The 16,156-nt window shown below is 67.6% G+C and overlaps 3 protein-coding genes across 5 annotated transcripts in view; 1 reads left to right on the top strand and 2 right to left on the bottom strand.

Moving 5' to 3' along the window:
* The window catches only part of XAB2 (XPA binding protein 2), a 30,904-nt gene extending 26,086 nt beyond the window's left edge, over positions 1–4,818 (top strand). The window contains exons 15-19 of one of the 3 annotated variants that reach the window (XM_072920110.1): positions 451–573; positions 1,409–1,580; positions 2,798–2,924; positions 4,147–4,238; positions 4,696–4,818. In XM_072920110.1, coding sequence (XP_072776211.1) covers positions 451–573; positions 1,409–1,580; positions 2,798–2,924; positions 4,147–4,238; positions 4,696–4,757 — 576 coding nt within the window. In that variant the 3' untranslated portion in view covers positions 4,758–4,818. The other 2 variants (XM_072920111.1, XM_072920112.1) reach the window with 2 other exon arrangements.
* Positions 4,819–4,957: 139 nt separating this feature from the next.
* Positions 4,958–9,498, bottom strand: LOC115491620 (interferon regulatory factor 9-like). Its single transcript, XM_072920130.1, has 7 exons — positions 9,162–9,498; positions 8,435–8,609; positions 7,893–8,015; positions 7,712–7,783; positions 7,155–7,580; positions 6,219–6,325; positions 4,958–5,094 (listed from the first exon to the last, which is right to left on the bottom strand). The coding sequence occupies exons 1-7, from the start codon at positions 9,330–9,332 to the stop codon at positions 4,996–4,998; spliced, it is 1,173 nt and encodes a 390-aa protein (XP_072776231.1). The 5' UTR covers positions 9,333–9,498; the 3' UTR covers positions 4,958–4,995.
* A 957-nt stretch (positions 9,499–10,455) lies between these two features.
* EMC10 (ER membrane protein complex subunit 10) lies at positions 10,456–15,709 on the bottom strand. The gene is made up of 7 exons (XM_072920092.1): positions 15,560–15,709; positions 14,316–14,373; positions 13,562–13,674; positions 12,676–12,780; positions 11,933–12,114; positions 11,392–11,485; positions 10,456–10,645 (listed from the first exon to the last, which is right to left on the bottom strand). The coding sequence occupies exons 1-7, from the start codon at positions 15,668–15,670 to the stop codon at positions 10,535–10,537; spliced, it is 774 nt and encodes a 257-aa protein (XP_072776193.1). The 5' UTR covers positions 15,671–15,709; the 3' UTR covers positions 10,456–10,534.
* Between the last annotated feature and the right edge of the window lie 447 nt (positions 15,710–16,156).

A 16,156-nucleotide genomic window follows, 5' to 3' on the forward strand; every position in this document is an offset into this window, starting at 1 on the left:
CACACCTGGGCACACCTGGGGGGCTGGGAACACCTGGGCACACCTGGGGGGCAGGGGGCACTGAGGTGGGGACAGGTCGGTACTGGGAGACACAGGTGGCACAGGTGGCCCAGGTGGCACAGCTGGGCACAGGTGTCACAGGTGTAACAGCTGAGCACAGGTGTCACGGGTGTCCCAGGTAGGCACAGGTGGGCACAGGTGTCCCAGGTGGGCACAGGTGGGCACAGGTGTCCCAGGTGTGCACAGGTGTCCCAGGTGGGCACAGGTGTCACCCCCGCCCCGTGCCCAGGTGAGCACAGGTGTCCCAGGTGGGCACAGGTGGGCACAGGTGGGCACAGGTGGGCACAGGTGTCACCGCCGTGCCGTGCCCAGGTGGGCACAGGTGTCACCCCTGTAGCGTGCCCAGGTGGGTACAGGTGTGCCCAGGTGTGACCGCTGCCCCGCCCGCAGGTGCTGGGTGACGACGCGGCGCGGGAGCTGTGCCTGCGCTTCGCTGACATGGAGTGCAAACTGGGCGAGGTGGATCGGGCCCGCGCCATCTACACCTACTGCTCCCAGATCTGCGACCCGCGGGTGAGCGGGGCACTGGGATGGTACTGGGAGCAACTGGGGGGCACTGGGGGGCACTGGGAGCACCCCCTGCTCCCAGATCTGCGACCCGCGGGTGAGGGGGGCAGGAACGGGGGCACTGGGGGCACTGGGGGCACTGGGATGGTACTGGGGGCACCCCCTGCTCCCAGATCTGCGACCCGTGGGTGAGCAGGGCTGGGGCATGGGGGGCACTGGGGGGGATTGGGGGCACTGGGGGGGACTGGGGGCACCCCCTGCTCACAAATCTGTGACCCACAGGTGAGGTGGCACCAGGCCAGGAGTGTCCCCAGGCTGTCCCTGAGCCCGTGTCCCCCTGTCCCTGATGCTGTCCCCATGTCCCATCCCAGATCACGGGCAGCTTCCGGCAGACGTGGAAGGAGTTTGAGATGTGTCACTGTCCCCATGTCCCTGACAATGTCCCCCTGTCCCTATGTCCCTGACACGTCCCCATGTCCCTGTCCCAGATCACGGGCAGCTTCTGGCAGACGTGGAAGGAGTTTGAGATGTGTCACTGTCCCCATGTCCCCGTGTCCCTGACATGTCCCCATGTCCCTGTCCTGTCCCAGATCACGGGCAGCTTCTGGCAGACGTGGAAGGAGTTTGAGATGTGTCACTGTCCCCATGTCCCTGACAATGTCCCCCTGTCCCTATGTCCCTGACACGTCCCCATGTCCCTGTCCCAGATCACGGGCAGCTTCTGGCAGACGTGGAAGGAGTTTGAGATGTGACACTGTCCCCATGTCCCTGTCCCGGTCCCCGTGTCCCTGACACTGTCCCCATGTCCCTGACATGTCCCCATGTCCCTGTCCTGTCCCAGATCACGGGCAGCTTCTGGCAGACGTGGAAGGAGTTTGAGATCCGCCACGGGAACGAGGACACCATCCGGGAGATGCTGCGCATCAAGCGCAGTGTTCAGGCCACCTACAACACTCAGGTCAACTTCATGGCCTCCCAAATGCTCAAAGTGTCCGGCAGCGCCACCGGCACCGGTACGGCACAGGGCACGGGGGTATGGGGGCATGGGGGTATGGGGGGTCATGGGGGGCACAGGGGGTACGGGGGGCATGGGGGGTATGGGGGGCACGGGGGGTATGGGGGGCATGGGGGGCACGGGGGGCACGGGGGGCACAGGGGGCAGGGGTGGTATGGGGGTATGGGGGGCACGGGGGACACGGGGGGCATGGGGGGTATGGGGGGCACGGGGGGTATGGGGGGCATGGGGGGCACGGGGGGTACGGGGGGCACAGGTACAGCACAGGTGAGGGCACAGGTGAGGGGGCACAGGTGAGGGCACAGGTGAGGGGGCACAGGTGAGAGGGCACAGGTGAGGGGGCACAGGTGAGAGGGCACAGGTGAGGGGGCACAGGTGAGAGGGCACAGGTGAGGGCACAGGTGAGGGCACAGGTACAGCACCCAGGGGGTACGGCGGGCACAGGTGAGGGCACAGGTGAGGGGGGAGGGGTGGGAAACGGTGGCAGGGGGAGGGCAGATGAGGGGGGGAGGGGGAACACCTGGGTGGGGCTGGGGGTGCTCTGGGGGTCCGTGGGGGTCCCAGGGGTGCCACGGGGGCAGATCCATGGGGGTCCTGGAGATGTTGGGGTCCATGGGGGGGGTCCCTGGGGGTCCCAGGGGGTCCATGGTGGGGGTTCATGAGGGTCCATGAGGGAGATCCATGGGGGTCCTGGAGATGTTGGGGTCCTGAGAGTGCTATGGGGGGTCCCTGGGGGTGCTATGGGGGGGATCCATGGGGTGTCCTGGAGATGCTGGGGTCCCAGGGGGGCTATGGGGGGTCCCTGGGGGGTCCATGGTGGGGTTCATGAGGGTCCATGGGGGGGTCCCGGGGGGTCCATAGTGGGGTTCATGAGAGTCCATGGGGGGGTCCATGGGGGTCCTGGAGATGTTGGGGTCCCGGGGGTGCTACGGGTGGTCCCTGGGGGTCCCGGGGGTGCTACGGGTGGTCCCTGGGGGTCCTGGGGGTGCTATGGGGGGGTCCCAAGGGTGCTATGGGGGGTCCCTAGGGTGCTATGGGGGGGTCCCGGGGGTCCTGGGGTGCTATGGGGATGTTCCCGGGGGTCCCGGACATCCCTGGGGTGCTATGGGGGATCCATGGGGGGGTCCATGGGGATGTCCCTGGGGGTCCCGGGGGTGTTCCATGGGGATGTCCCCGGGGGTCCCTGGGCACTGACCAGCCCCATGCCGGGGGCAGTGTCGGACCTGGCCCCGGGGCAGAGCGGCCTGGACGAGATGAAGCTGCTGGAGCAGCGCGCGGAGGCGCTGGCGGCCGAGGCCCAGCGGGACACGCCCCGCCCCGCCCAGCAGGTGCTGTTCGTCAGGTGAGGGACACGGACACGGACACGGGACACGGGACAGGGACACGGGACAGGGACAGGGACACGGGACACGGACACGGGACAGGGACACGGACACGGGACAGGGACACGGGACACGGACACGGGACAGGGACAGGGACACGGACACGGGACAGGGACAGGGACACGGGACAGGGACATGGGACACGGACACGGGACAGGACACGGGACAGGGACACGGGACACGGGACACGGGACACGGACACGGGACAGGGACACGGACAGGGGACAGGGACACGGGACACGGACACGGACACGGGACAGGGACACGGACACGGGACACGGGACAGGGGACAGGGGACAGGGACACAGACACGGGACAGGGACACGGGACAGGGACACGGACACGGACACGGACACGGGACAGGGACATGGGACACAGACACGGGACAGGGACACGGGACAGGGACACGGACACGGACACGGGACACGGACACGGGACAGGGACACGGGACACGGACACGGGACAGGGACACGGGACAGGGACACGGGACAGGGACAGGGGACAGGGACAGGGACACGGGACAGGGACACGGGACACAGACACACCCACCTAACACTGCCACGCCCACCCAACTGTGCCACACCCAACACTGCCACGCCCACCCGACCCTGCCACGCCCACTGCCTCCCCAGAGCTCCCCCGTGGGTGCCGATTTTGGGTCTCTGGGTGCGGATTTTGGGGTCACCCCGGGTTCCAATGGATTTTGGGGTCCCAGTGCTGATTTTGGGGTCCCAGTGCTGAGTTGGGTGTCCCAGTGCTGAGTTGGGGGTGTCCCCTGCCCGTGGATTTTGAGGATCCCTGGTGCCAATTCGGGGTCCCCTGTGACGATTTTGGGGTCCCTGGTGCTGATTTTGGGGTCTCTGGGTGCCGATTTTGGGGTCCCCCGGGTTCCAATGGATTTTGAGGATTCCTGGTGCCAATTTGGGGTCCCCAGGTGCTGATTTTGGGGGCTCTGGGTTCTGAGGGATTTTGGGGTATCCCGGGGTTGTGATGGATTTTGGGGTGCCGATGCTGATTTTGGGGCCCCCCCGGGGTTGTGATGGGTCTGGGGGCTCTGGGGGCCGATTTTGGGGTCCCCCTGGGGTTGTGATGGATTTTGGGGTGCCCCCGGGGTTGTGATGGATTTTGGGGTGCCGATGCCGGTTTTGGGGTGCCCCCGGTGCTGACACGAGGTCGGGGCAGGGCCGAGGCCCCTGTGGGGGCTGAGCCCCCCCTGTCCCTGCAGGGGAACCCCGAGGAGATCGAGCTGGACGAGGAGGGGGAGGAGCCCGACGGTACCGGGGGAGGGGCTGGGGGAGGGGCTGGGGGGGAGGGGCACGGGGGGAGGGGCACGGGGGGAGGGGGAGGGGCACCGGGGAGGGGGAGGGGCATGAGGGAGGGGCTGGGGGGAGGGGCACGGGGGGAGGGGCAGGGGGAGGGGCATAGGGGAGGGGCTGGGGGAGGGGCCCAATGGTACCAAGGGGGGAGGGGCACGAGGGGGAGGGGCTAGGGAGGGGGAGGGGCACGGGGGAGGGGCACAGGGGGAGGGGAATGGGGGAGGGGGAGGGGCCCAATGGTACCAAGGGGGGAGGGGCAGGAGGGGGGGAGGGGCAGCAGGATTTTGGGGGAGGGGTCACTGGGACTGGGGGGGAGTCCCTACGACTGGGGGGGGGTCCCGGGCGGGGCCCTGGTGGGGGATGGGTGAGCGCCCCTCCCCCACCCTGACCCTCCCCTCCCCTCCCCCCCCCCCAGAGGTGCAGCTGGAGCAGCGGCAGGTCCCGTCCTCCGTGTTCGGGGGGCTCAAGGACGACTGAGACCCCCGGGGGCGCCCCTCCCCCACCCCCACCCCCCAATAAAAACCCCCTTTGGACACGGCCTGGCTGCTCTCCTTTCGGGGTCCCCTCCCCTCCCCCCTCTGGTTTTGGGGGTCCCCTCCCCGTTTTTGGGGTCCCTTCCCCTTCCCCCCTCTGGTTTTGGGGTCCCCTCCCCCTCCCCGAGTGACAGAGACCCTGGGGGTGGGGGAGGGGCAGGGCTGCCCCCCCATTTCAGCTTTTATTGCCCCGGGGGGGTTTTGGGGGTCCCGGGGGGGTTTTGGGGGTCCCCGGGGGTCCCGAGGCTGTCCAGGAGCCGCTGGGCGAAGGCTTGTTCCATCTGGGGGGAGGGGAAAGGGGGGAGACCCCTGAGAGACCCCCCAAAATCCCCAAACCCCTCAGGGCCCCCCAAGAGCCCCCCAGGATCCCCCAACACCCCCCTGGGCCCCCCAAAAACCCCTTAGGGACCCCCCAGGGACCCCCCAGGGACCCCCCAGCACCCCTTAGGGACCCCTCAACTGCCCCTGGGGACCACCCAAGCACCCCCAGGGCCCCCCAAAATACCCCAGGACTCCCTAGGGACCCCCAAAACCCCCCAAAACCCCTTAGGGACACCCCAACATCCCCAGGTTCCCCAAGAGCCCCCCAAGACATCCTCAGGGACCCCTTAGGGACCCTCAACACACCCCAGGACCTTCCAAAATACCCCAGGACCCCCCAAGATCCCTTAAGTACCCCCCAGCATCCCCCAGGGACCCCCCCAACCACCTCTGGGGACCCCCCAACACCCCCCATGACCTCCCCAGGACCCCTTAGGGACCCCAAAACCCCCCCAGAGACCCCCTAATCCCCCTCAGAGACCCCCAGAACCCCCCAGGGACCCCCTCAAAACCCCTTTAGGGACCCAACATCCCACAAGAGCCCCCCAGGACCCCCAGATCAGCCTCAGGGATCCCCCATAGGACCCCGTAGGGACCCCCAAAACCCCCCATGACCTTCCCAGGACCCCCCAAAACCCCTTAGGGACCCCTTAAGGACCCCCAAAATACCTCAGGACCCCCCCCAGGACCCCTTAGGGACCCCTTAACATCCCCAGGGACCCCCCGAGGACACCCAAAAGCCCCCCAGGAGCCCCCCAAGGGCCCCCTGAACCCCCAAAACCCCCCATGACCTTCCCAAAACCCCTTAGGGACCCCTTAAGGATCCCCAAAATACCCCAGGACACCCCCGAGGACACCTTAGGGACCCCCTAACATCCCCAGGGACCCCCCCGAGGACACCCAAAAGCCCCCCAGGACTCCCCCAAAACCCCTCAGGGACCCCCAAGCACCCCCCAGGAGACCCCCAAGAGCCCTTTGGGATCCTCCAGCCCCACCCAGGAGCCCTTTGGGACCCCCCAGGACCCCCAGGAGTCCTTTGGGACCCCCCAGCCCCCCCCAGGACCCCCCAGCGCCCCTCGCCCACCTCCAGCAGCAGCCCCTCCCCGCCGGGGCTCTCCCCCGGGTCCCGCAGCTCCAGCGTCACCCGGTGCGGGGGGCGGGGCCCGAGCCCGGCCCGGTGCCGCTCCAGCTCTGGGGGGGGAGGGGAGGGGCGCTGGGGGCGGGGCGGGGCCGGGCCCCTCCCCCTTCCCCTCCCCCACCCGGAAATGGGCCCCGGGTCCCCTCCCCCACCCCGCGGTTCGGTGTCCCCCCTCCCCCAGCCCGGGATGGCCCCGAGCCCCGGGTCCCCTCCACCACCCGGAAATGGGCCCGAACCCCCCGGGTCCCCTCCCCTCCCCCACCCGGAAATGGGTCCGAGCCCCGGGTCCCCTCCCCCATCCCAAAAGGGCCCAACCCCCCGGGTCCCCTTCCCCTCCCCCACCCGGAAATGGGCCGAGCCCCACGTCCCCTCCCCTCCCCCATCCCGGAAAGGGCCCGAGCCCCGCGTCCCCTCCCCCACCCCGCGGTTCGGTGTCCCTCCTCCCCCACCGGAAGTCCCCTCCCCCATCCCGGAAGCACCCCTCACCCCCCCGGAAGTCCCCTCCCCCATCCCGGAAGCGCCCCTCACCCCCCCGGAAGTCCCCTCCCCCATCCCGGAAGCGCCCCTCACCCACCGGAAGTCCCCTCCCCCATCCCGGAAGCGCCCCTCACCCTCCCGGAAGTCCCCTCCCCCATCCCGGAAGCGCCCCTCACCCCCCCGGAAGTCCCCTCCCCCATCCCGGAAGCGCCCCTGTCCCACCGGAAGTCCCTTCCCCCATCACGGAAGCGCCCCTCACCCTCCCGGAAGTCCCCTCCCCCATCCCTGAAGCGCCCCTCACCCACCGGAAGTCCCCTCCCCCATCCCGGAAGCGCCCCTCACCCCCCCGGAAGTCCCCTCCCCCATCCCGGAAGTCCCTTCCCCCCATCCCGGAAGTCCCCTCACCCTCCCGGAAGCGCAGAGCGTCGAAGGGCTGCAGCAGCTCCCCGTGGCAGAGCGGCCCGTGCGGGGCGTGCGGGGCGCGGAGGGCACCGGGACCGGGCCCGGGGCCGGGGCGGAGGCGCAGGAAGAGCCCGCGGGGGGCGCTGCTGAGCAGCAGCTCCGGGCCCGACCCCCGCGGCAGCCGCAGCCGCGGCAATGGCGGCGGCGGTGACAGCGCCCCCTGGCGGCCGGGAGGATCGGGCAGCGCCCCCTGGTGGCCGGGAGGACCGGACAGCGCCCCCTGGCGGCCGGGAGGACTCAGCAGATAATCCCCCGCGGGCAGCGCCCCCTGGCGGCCGGGAGGACTCAGCAGATAATCCCCCGCGGGCAGCGCCCCCTGCCAGGCCACGAACGGGCCCCGGCACAGCCGCAGCAGCAGCGCCGCGTCCCCTGCGGGACAAGGGGCGGGGTCAGTGCGGGGGGCGTGGCTCGGTTTTGGGGGAGGAGCCATTACTGGGTGGGGCCATGGCCGCGCTGTGATTGGCCGGGCTCGGCTCCTCCCCTTTAGGGGCGTGGCTTACCGCACGCCGGGGGGAGGGGCTCGGCGCTCTCCACCTCGATCCGCAGCGGCGCTTCCGGGGGCGGAGCCTCGGCTGAAGGGGCGGGGTCAGTTGGAGGCCACGCCCCCTGCCCCGCCCCCAGGGCCGCCCCAGTCCCGGGATTGTCCCGGGAGTGCCCCCAGCGCCCCCCTCCCGCTCTCACCGGGCTTCTCGTCCTCCTCCGGGGCTCCCTCCTGGCTCTCGGGGGGCGGGGTCGGTGGGAGGGGCTCCGTGGGGCTCAGCCCCTCCTCCCGCTGGCTCTGCCGCCCCTTGGGGGGTTTGGGCTCTGTGGGGGGGGGGGTGGCACCGGGTTGGTCAATTGGGCTCTGACCCCGGAGCCCCTCCCCCTTCCCTTCCCTGACCCCGTTTGGCCCCTCCCTCGGTGCTCCCCCCTTTGGCTTCCCCCATCTCGGGGTGGCCCCGCATCAAGACCCTCACCCACCCGCGCCCCTCCTGATTTGGGGGTTCGCCCTCTGCCCTGCCCCTCCACGGTCCCCCCACCCCATTTCCGGTGTGTCCCCCCCAAATTCCATCCTCTCACCCCATTTCCATTGCTTCCCCCCGTATTTAGTCCCTTTTTCCCATGTGACCCCCCCCCCATAGTCAGTACCCATTTCCATGTGCCCCCCCAGTCTCCATCCCCCTCTCTCTGTGCCCGCAGTTCCCGGTGCCCGGCCCGGTCCCCTCCCGGTTCCCGGAGCTCACCGCGGGCGGGCAGCACCCGGTACACGCGGTAGGGGCAGGGCCCGTCGGAGCGGCCCCGGCCCGGCAGCGCCTGGAACTCGGGGCTGCGGGCCAGGGCGCAGCGCAGCCGCGTCTTCCACCCCGCGGGGTCCGGGGGGTCCCCGGGCCGCAGCCGCCCCTTGTACTCCGCCCAGGCCTGCCGACACGCCCACCTCATTAGCATAGCGCCACCACACCCACTCGCACTGTGTATTGCTCGGCCACGCCCCCTGCTCAGAGCCCCACCCCAAAGGTTTCCTGGCCCCGCCCCCTCTTGGCCCCGCCCCTCCTAAAGCCCCGCCCCTTATGGCCCCGCCCTTGGTCCCACCTATCACCGTTCAGAGCCGTCCTTGGCCCCGCCCCTGACTCTGCAGGCCACGCCCCCGGCACTTCTCTGGCTCCGCCCCTTCCCCGAGACCACGCCCCTCCCCTTAGGCCCCGACCCTGACCCTGCCGAGTTCCGCCCCTCCCTGCAGAGCCCCGCCCCCACTTAGCCTCAGCCCCCCTCAGGCCCCGCCCCTCCCCCAGGCCCCGCCCCTGACCCTGCCCAGCCCCGCCCCTCCCTCAGGCCCCGCCCCATATCCTTTAGGCCCCGCCCCTCCCTCAGGCCCCGCCCCTCACTCTGCCGAGCCCCGCCCCTCCCCCAGGCCCCGCCCCTCCCCAGACCCCGCCCCATCAGGCCCCGCCCCCCTCAGGCCCCGCCCCTGACCCTGCACAGCGCCGTTCCCGGTCCGTCCCGGGCCCCGCTGCGGCCGCCGTGGGCCCAGGGGATCCTCAGCGCCGTCCGGGCCGCGTCGTCCCACTGCAGCCCCGGGTAGCGGCCGCTCTGCAGCTGCGCCAGCAGCCACGGCCGCAGCCGCCGCGGGCCGCCCTCCGCCATGCCCGGGGCTCGGGGCGAGCTGGGGGCGACCTGGGGGCTCCGGGGCTCGCCGGGGGCTCCGGGTCTCGCCGGGCGCTCCGGGGCTCGCCGGGCGCTCCGGGGGTCGCTGGTCCCGTGGGGATATCCCAGACTCGCGGCGCCGCTTCCGGGATTGACGTCACCGCGGCGGCCACGTGATCTCCCCCACCAATCAGCGGGCGGCCGCGCGGCACCGCCCCCGTGCGTGAAGGGGCGTGGTTATAGAGCACAGTAGCGCGTATATTTGCATAAAGGGGCGTGGTTATAGAGCACAGCGAGTCCCCTCTATTTGCATAAAGGGGCGTGTCCATTATTGCAAGCCCCGCCCCCTCCCCCATTCCCTGCCTCCCCTCCGGGCAGAGCCGAAATTTTGGGGTCCCCCTGGAGCCCCAGGAGCTCCCCCCAGACAGACCCTGCTCCCAGACTGGGGTCAAACCCACATTTGGGGTCTCACCCACATTTGGGGTCTCACCCACATTTGGGGTCTCACACACATTGGGGGTCTCGCCCACATTTGGGGTCACACCCACATTTGGGGTCTCACCCACATTTGGGGACACACCCACATTTGGGGTCACACCCACATTTGGGGTCTCACACAGCTTTGGGGTCTCACCCACATTTGGGGACACACCCACATTTGGGGTCACACCCACATTTGGGGTCTCACACAGCTTTGGGGTCTCACCCACATTTGGGGTCACACCCACATTTGGGGTCTCACCCACATTTGGGGTCTCACACAGCTTTGGGGTCTCACCCACATTTGGGGTCACACCCACATTTGGGGTCTCACCCACATTTGGGGTCTCACACAGCTTTGGGGTCTCACCCACATTTGGGGTCACAGAAGTTTGGGGTCTCACCCACATTTGGGGTCACACCCACATTTGGGGTCGCACCCACATTTGGGGTCACACCCACATTTGGGGTCTCACACAGCTTTGGGGTCTCACCCACATTTGGGGTCACACCCACATTTGGGGTCGCACCCACATTTGGGGTCTCACCCACATTTGGGGTCTCACCCACATTTGGGGTCTCACCCATATTTGGGGTCTCACCCATATTTGGGGTCTCACCCACATTTGGGGTCTCACACAGCTTTGGGGTCTCACTCAGCTTTATTGCCCATCCCTCATGTGGGGGTTCAGGGGGTCTGGGGGTGATTTTGGGGGGGTGTCTCACCTGACCCCCGCCCCTCCCCCACCCCCCGTGCCCCCCCCCTGCGCCCCCCCGGCGTCGGGGGCTCCGGACATCATGAGGAAGAGGACGATGGGGATGATGTACATCCACTGCGGGGAGAGGAGGGGGTCACCCCAAGATCCACCCCAAATCACCCCCAAATCACCCCAAGATCCACCCCAAATCCACCCCAAAATACACCCCAAATCACCCCCAAATCCACCCCAAAATACACCAAAATCCATCCCAAATCCACCCCAAAATACACCCCAAATCACCCCCAAATCCACCCCAAATCACCCCCAAATACACCCCAAAATACACCCCAAATCACCCCCAAATCACCCCAAAATACACCCGACATCACCCCCAAATCCACCCCAAATCCACCCCAAAATCCATCCCAAATCACCCCCAAATCCACCCCAAAATACACCCCAAATACACCCCAAAATACACCCCAAATCACCCCCAAATCCACCCCAAAATACACTCCAAATCACCCCCAAATCCGCCCCAAATCCACCCCAAAATCCACCCCAAATCACCCCCAAATCCACCCCAAATCACCCCAAAATCCATCCCAAGTCACCCTAAAAGCCATCCAAAATCAGCCCCAAATCACCCCAAAATCCACTCCCAAACGGGGCTGGGTCACCCCAAAATCCCAATCCTGGGGGGTGTAGGGAGACTTTGGGTGCTCAGGAGGGGTTTGGGATGGGGGATGTCACATGATTTTGGGTGTCACTGGTGGTTTTTGAGGTGTCCCAGATGATTTTTGGCATGTCCCAGAGTTTTTTTGGGGTGTCCCAGTTAATTTTTGGGGTGTCCCAGGGGGTTTTGGGGTGTCCCTCACGTATTTGGCGAAGAAGGATTTCTGCTCCTGCGGGTTCCGGGCGCGCTGGGCCTGCTCCTGCTCCAGGTGCCGGATGAAGGCGGCGGTCTCGGGGCTGGGGACAGCGGGGACATTGGGGACATTGGGGAGGGGACACGGGGGGTCACGGCCACCCCAAAACTTCCCCTCCTGCCCTCACAGGTAACCCCCAAAACTGAACCAGCCCCAAAATCCCACCAGGGTCACAGTGTCCCCAGTGTCCCCATGTCCCCCAGTGTCCCCATGTCCCTGTCACTCACGTGGCAGCAGGGCGTGGCACAAGGCCACCGAGGCTTGGGGACACCGAGGTCAGTGTCCCCCACGTCTCCCTCATGTCCCAGTGTCCCTCAGGAGCTGGGGACTCCCAGCTCAATGTCCTCCACTGTCCCCCACTGTCCCCGTGTCCCCATATCCCCATGTCCCCTGGCCCTGTCCCCCCATGTCCCCGTGTCCCCCTGTCCCCCCCATGTCCCCATGTCCCCGTGTCCCCGTGTCCCCATGTCCCCGTGTCCCGGTCCCTCACGTGGCGGCGGGCAGGGGCTGTCGCAGTGCCACCGAGGTGTTGAAGAGCTCCAGGTGCCCGTCGGGCACGGCGCTGCCCCGGCAGGTGCCCGGCGCTGCCACCACCCCCAGGGCCACCACGTGCCCGGCCACGTCCAGGTGCAGTGACAGCTGGTCCGACAGGTGAGACTCCAGCAGGGCACACTGCTCGGGGACAGCAGGGGACATGGGGACACGTCAGGGGACAGCGGGGGACACTGCTCGGGGACACGGGGACAGGGACAGCTCAGGGGACAGCAGGGCACACTGCTCGGGGACAGCAGGGGACATGTGAGGGGACACGGGGACACGGGGACATGTGAGGGGACAGCGGGGGACACAGGGACACGTCAGGGGACAGCAGGGCACACTGCTCGGGGACACGGGGACATGTCAGGGGACAGCAGAGCACACTGCTCGGGGACACGGGGACACGGGGACATGTGAGGGGACATGTAAGGGGACAGGGACACAGGGACACAGGGACATTGGCACACGTGAGGGGACAAGGACACAGGGTGTCCCAAGATGTCCCCAGAGTGTCCCAGGGGTGCCCGCAGGGTGTCACAGAGGTGTCTCAGGAGTGTCCCCAGAGGTGTCCCAGGGGGTCCCAGGGGTGTCCCAGGTGTCCCCAGGGGTGTCCCAGAGGTGTCCCAGAGGTGTCCCACGATGTCCCCAGGGGTGTCCCCAGGGTAGGGGTGTCCCAGGGGTGTCCCTGTCACTCACCGCCCTCACGAAGGAGGTGACAAACTCAGAGCCGCCCTCCTCGCCCGGGCCCAGGGGCCTGCGGGGGACCCGCACCCGGTACAGCCCGTCCCGCGCTGCCACCTCCTGTGGGGACAGCCGTGTCAACTCAGTGTCACCCCAGTGTCACCCTGACCCGCACCCGGTACAGCCCGTCCCGCGCTGCCACCTCCTGTGGGGACAGCCGTGTCAACTCAGTGTCACCCCAGTGTCACCCAGTGTCAACCTGACCCGCACCCGGTACAGCCCGTCCCGCGCTGCCACCTCCTGTGGGGACACCCGTGTCACCTCACTGTCACCCTGACCCGCACCCGGTACAGCCCGTCCCGCGCTGCCACCTCCTGTGGGGACACCCGTGTCACCTCAGTGTCACCCGGTGTCACCTCAGTTCATCTGGTGTCACATCAGAGTCACCCAGTGTCACCCAGTGACATCTCAGTGTCACCCCACTGTCACCCAGTGTCACCTCAGTCACCTGGTGTCACCTGGTGTCACCCCAGTGTGCCCCCAATGCCACTGTGCTGTCCCTTGTCCCCCCATGTCCTGCTGTCCCCCATGTCCCGGTGTCCCCCATCTCCCCCCCTGTGTCCCCACTGTCCCCGCTGTCCCCCCCATGTCCCCGCTGTCCCCCTGCTGTCCCCCTGTGTCCCCACTGTCCCCCCATGTCCCGCTGTCCCCCTGCTGTCCCCCCGTGTCCCCACTGTCCCCCCGTGTCCCCACTGTCCCCCCATGTCCCGCTGTCCCCCTGTGTCCCGCTGTCCCCCCCGTGTCCCCCCCGTGTCCCGCTGTCCCCCCATGTCCCCCCATGTCCCGCTGTCCCCCCCATGTCCCCCCGCTGTCCCCCCGCTGTTCCCGTGTCCCCGCTGACCCTGAGCCGGGCCCGTTCCTCGTCCCCGAGCGGTTTCTGGGTCAGGGTCAGGGTGGGCTCAGGGCCCCAACTCAGCGACAGCGTCCCCCGGCGGCGGAACCGCGGAGCGTCGTCTGTGGGGACATGGGGACATGGGGACATGGGGACAGGGGCATGGGACAGGGGCATGGGGACACGGGGACAGGGATGGGGATGGGGACATGGGGACATGGGGACATGGGGACAGGGACAGGGACATGGGGACATGGGGACAGGGGGACATGGGGACATGGGGACATGGGGACAGGGACAGGGGACATGGGGACAGGGACATGGGATAGGGATGGGGACATGGGGACGGGGACAGGTGGACATGGGGACACGGAGACAATGGGACATGGGGACAGGGGACATGAGGAAAGGGGCACACGGGGACAGCCGGGTCCCCGTGCCCCCAGTGCCACCCCATGCCCCTAGTGCCACCCCTGTCCCTGTGTCCCCAGTGCCACCCCCACCCGACATCCCCAGTGCCACCCCATCCCTGTGCCCGAGTGCCACCCCCACCTGGTGTCCCCAGTGCCACCCCTGTCCCCGTGTTCCCAGTGCCACCTCCATGTACCCATCCCGTCACCCAGCTCAGCATCCCCATGTCCCATGTCCCCACAATGTCCTCAATGTCCCCAGTGTCCCCGATGTCCCCAATGCCCACAGTGTCCCCAGTGTCCCCAGTGTCCCCAGTGATGTCCCCAGTGTCCCCAGTGCCCCTGTCCCTCACCCAGCTCGAAGGAGTGCTCCAGGCTCAGGCTCACCCGGCAGCTCTCGGTGTCACCGGCCTGGGGGGACACAGGGGGACATCGGGGTGACACGGGGGTGACACCAGGACAGGGACATGGGGGTGACACAGGGGTGACACGGGGGTGACACCAGGACAGGGACACGGGGGTGACACGGGGGTGACACCAGGACAGGGACATGGGGGTGACACAGGGGTGACATCAGGGTGGGGACACCCCCAGAGGGGTGGGGGCACCCCGAAGGCCTCATGAATATTAATGACCAGCCCCACACCCTCATTAATGCTAATGAGGTTCTGCAACTTCAACTCCCTCATGAATATTAATCACCTGGAGGGAGCCAGACCTGCCCGTCATTAGCATTAATGAGGTGGAGCAGGCTCATTACTTTCAACCACGTTAATTAATATTAATGAGGGCAGAGAGAGGCCCTGCGCCTCATAGCTACAGTTTACAAACACCCTAATTAATATTAATGAGGGCAGCCCGCAGCCCTGCCCCTCGCAGCTACAGCCTCTATTAGTTTATACACCCCTAATTAATATTAATGAGGGCAGCACACGGTATCGATCGGTACACCCCTAATTAATATTAATGAGGTTAGTCACAAGGTCCCGCCCCAGGGCTCCTGACAATTTACACTCCCCCTAATTAATATTAATGAGGGCAGCACACGGTATCAATCGGTACACTCCTAATTAATATTAATGAGGGCAGCACACGGTATCGATTGGTACACCCCTAATTAATATTAATGAGGACAGCCACAAGGTCCCGCCCCAGGGCTCCTGACAATTTACATTCCCCCTAATTAATATTAATGAGGGCCGCGCGTGGGGTCCCCGGGCTCTATGGTCGGCCAGCCACGCCCCCTCATTAATATTAACGAGCCCCAATCCTGCACGGGGTCCTCCCGAACACCGAGTACCGAACACCGAGTAACACCGAGTACCGAACACCAGGTACCGGGTACGGGGTACCGGGAGCCCCATCCCGGTACCGGGACTCCCCCACCGCTCACTCCCATCCCGGTACCGGACTCCCCCGCTCTCTCCCATCCCGGTACCGGGACTCCCCCACCGCTCTCTCCCATCCCGGTACCGGGGCTCTCTGTGCTCTCTCCCATCCCGTTACCGGGGCTGTCCCGCTCACTCCCATCCCGGTACCGGAGCTCTCCCCATGCCGATACCGGGTTCTCCCCCGCTCCCCCGCACCCCGGGCTCACCCTGGGGCCGGTGCCGGTGCCGGAGCCCCCCCGGCAGAGCCCCCCGGCCCGGCCCAGCGCCGCCCCCGCCGCCAGCAGCGCCAGCACCGGCAGCGGCCACGGCGCCGCCATCTTGGAGCGCGGGGCACGGCGGGAACGGGGCGGGGCCGGGGCGGGAACGGGGCGGGGCCGGGGCGGGGCCAGCGCAGAGGGGGCGTGGTCAGCGTGTGAAGGGGCGTGGTCTGGAGGGGCGTGGCTCCCGTGAGGGGGCGGGGCAAACAACGCTCCCCATTGTGTGTCCCCCCCCTCCCCCACCCCAAATCCAGCTTGGGAACCCCCGGATGGACAGAGGGATCCCCCAGGAACCCCTGGGACCTCCCCCAGTAACCCCTGGGACCTCCCAGTAACCCCTGGGACCCTTCCCACTAACCCCTGAGCGCTCCCAGTGACTGCTGGGACCCCTCCCAGTGACCCCTGGGACCTCCCAGTAACCCCTGAGACCCTCCCAGTAACCCCTGAGTGCTCCCAGTAACCCCTGGGACCTCCCAGTAACCCCTGAGACCCCTCCCAGTAACCCCTGAGTGCTCCCAGTGACTGCTGGGACCCCTCCCAGTGACC

The sequence above is a fragment of the Taeniopygia guttata genome, chromosome 30 (genome assembly GCF_048771995.1).
Source record: "Taeniopygia guttata chromosome 30, bTaeGut7.mat, whole genome shotgun sequence".
Lineage (NCBI taxonomy): Eukaryota > Metazoa > Chordata > Aves > Passeriformes > Estrildidae > Taeniopygia > Taeniopygia guttata.

Bases quoted from the DNA above. Each gene is read 5' to 3' on its own strand.
- LOC115491620 (XM_072920130.1), bottom strand. From the start codon at position 9,332: ATGGCGGAGGGCGGCCCGCGGCGGCTGCGGCCGTGGCTGCTGGCGCAG. The intron at 6,326-7,154 runs GTGAGGGGACTT...CTCCCCCCCCAG, and splicing joins CGCTCTGCGCTTCCGGGAGG to AGCTGGAGCGGCACCGGGCC. The intron at 5,095-6,218 runs GTGGGCGAGGGG...CCCTCCCCCCAG, and splicing joins GGGAGGGGCTGCTGCTGGAG to ATGGAACAAGCCTTCGCCCA.
- EMC10 (XM_072920092.1), bottom strand. From the start codon at position 15,670: ATGGCGGCGCCGTGGCCGCTGCCGGTGCTGGCGCTGCTGGCGGCGGGG. The intron at 14,374-15,559 runs GTGAGCCCGGGG...GTGTCCCCCCAG, and splicing joins GCACCGGCACCGGCCCCAGG to GCCGGTGACACCGAGAGCTG. The intron at 13,675-14,315 runs GTGAGGGACAGG...ATGTCCCCACAG, and splicing joins GGAGCACTCCTTCGAGCTGG to ACGACGCTCCGCGGTTCCGC.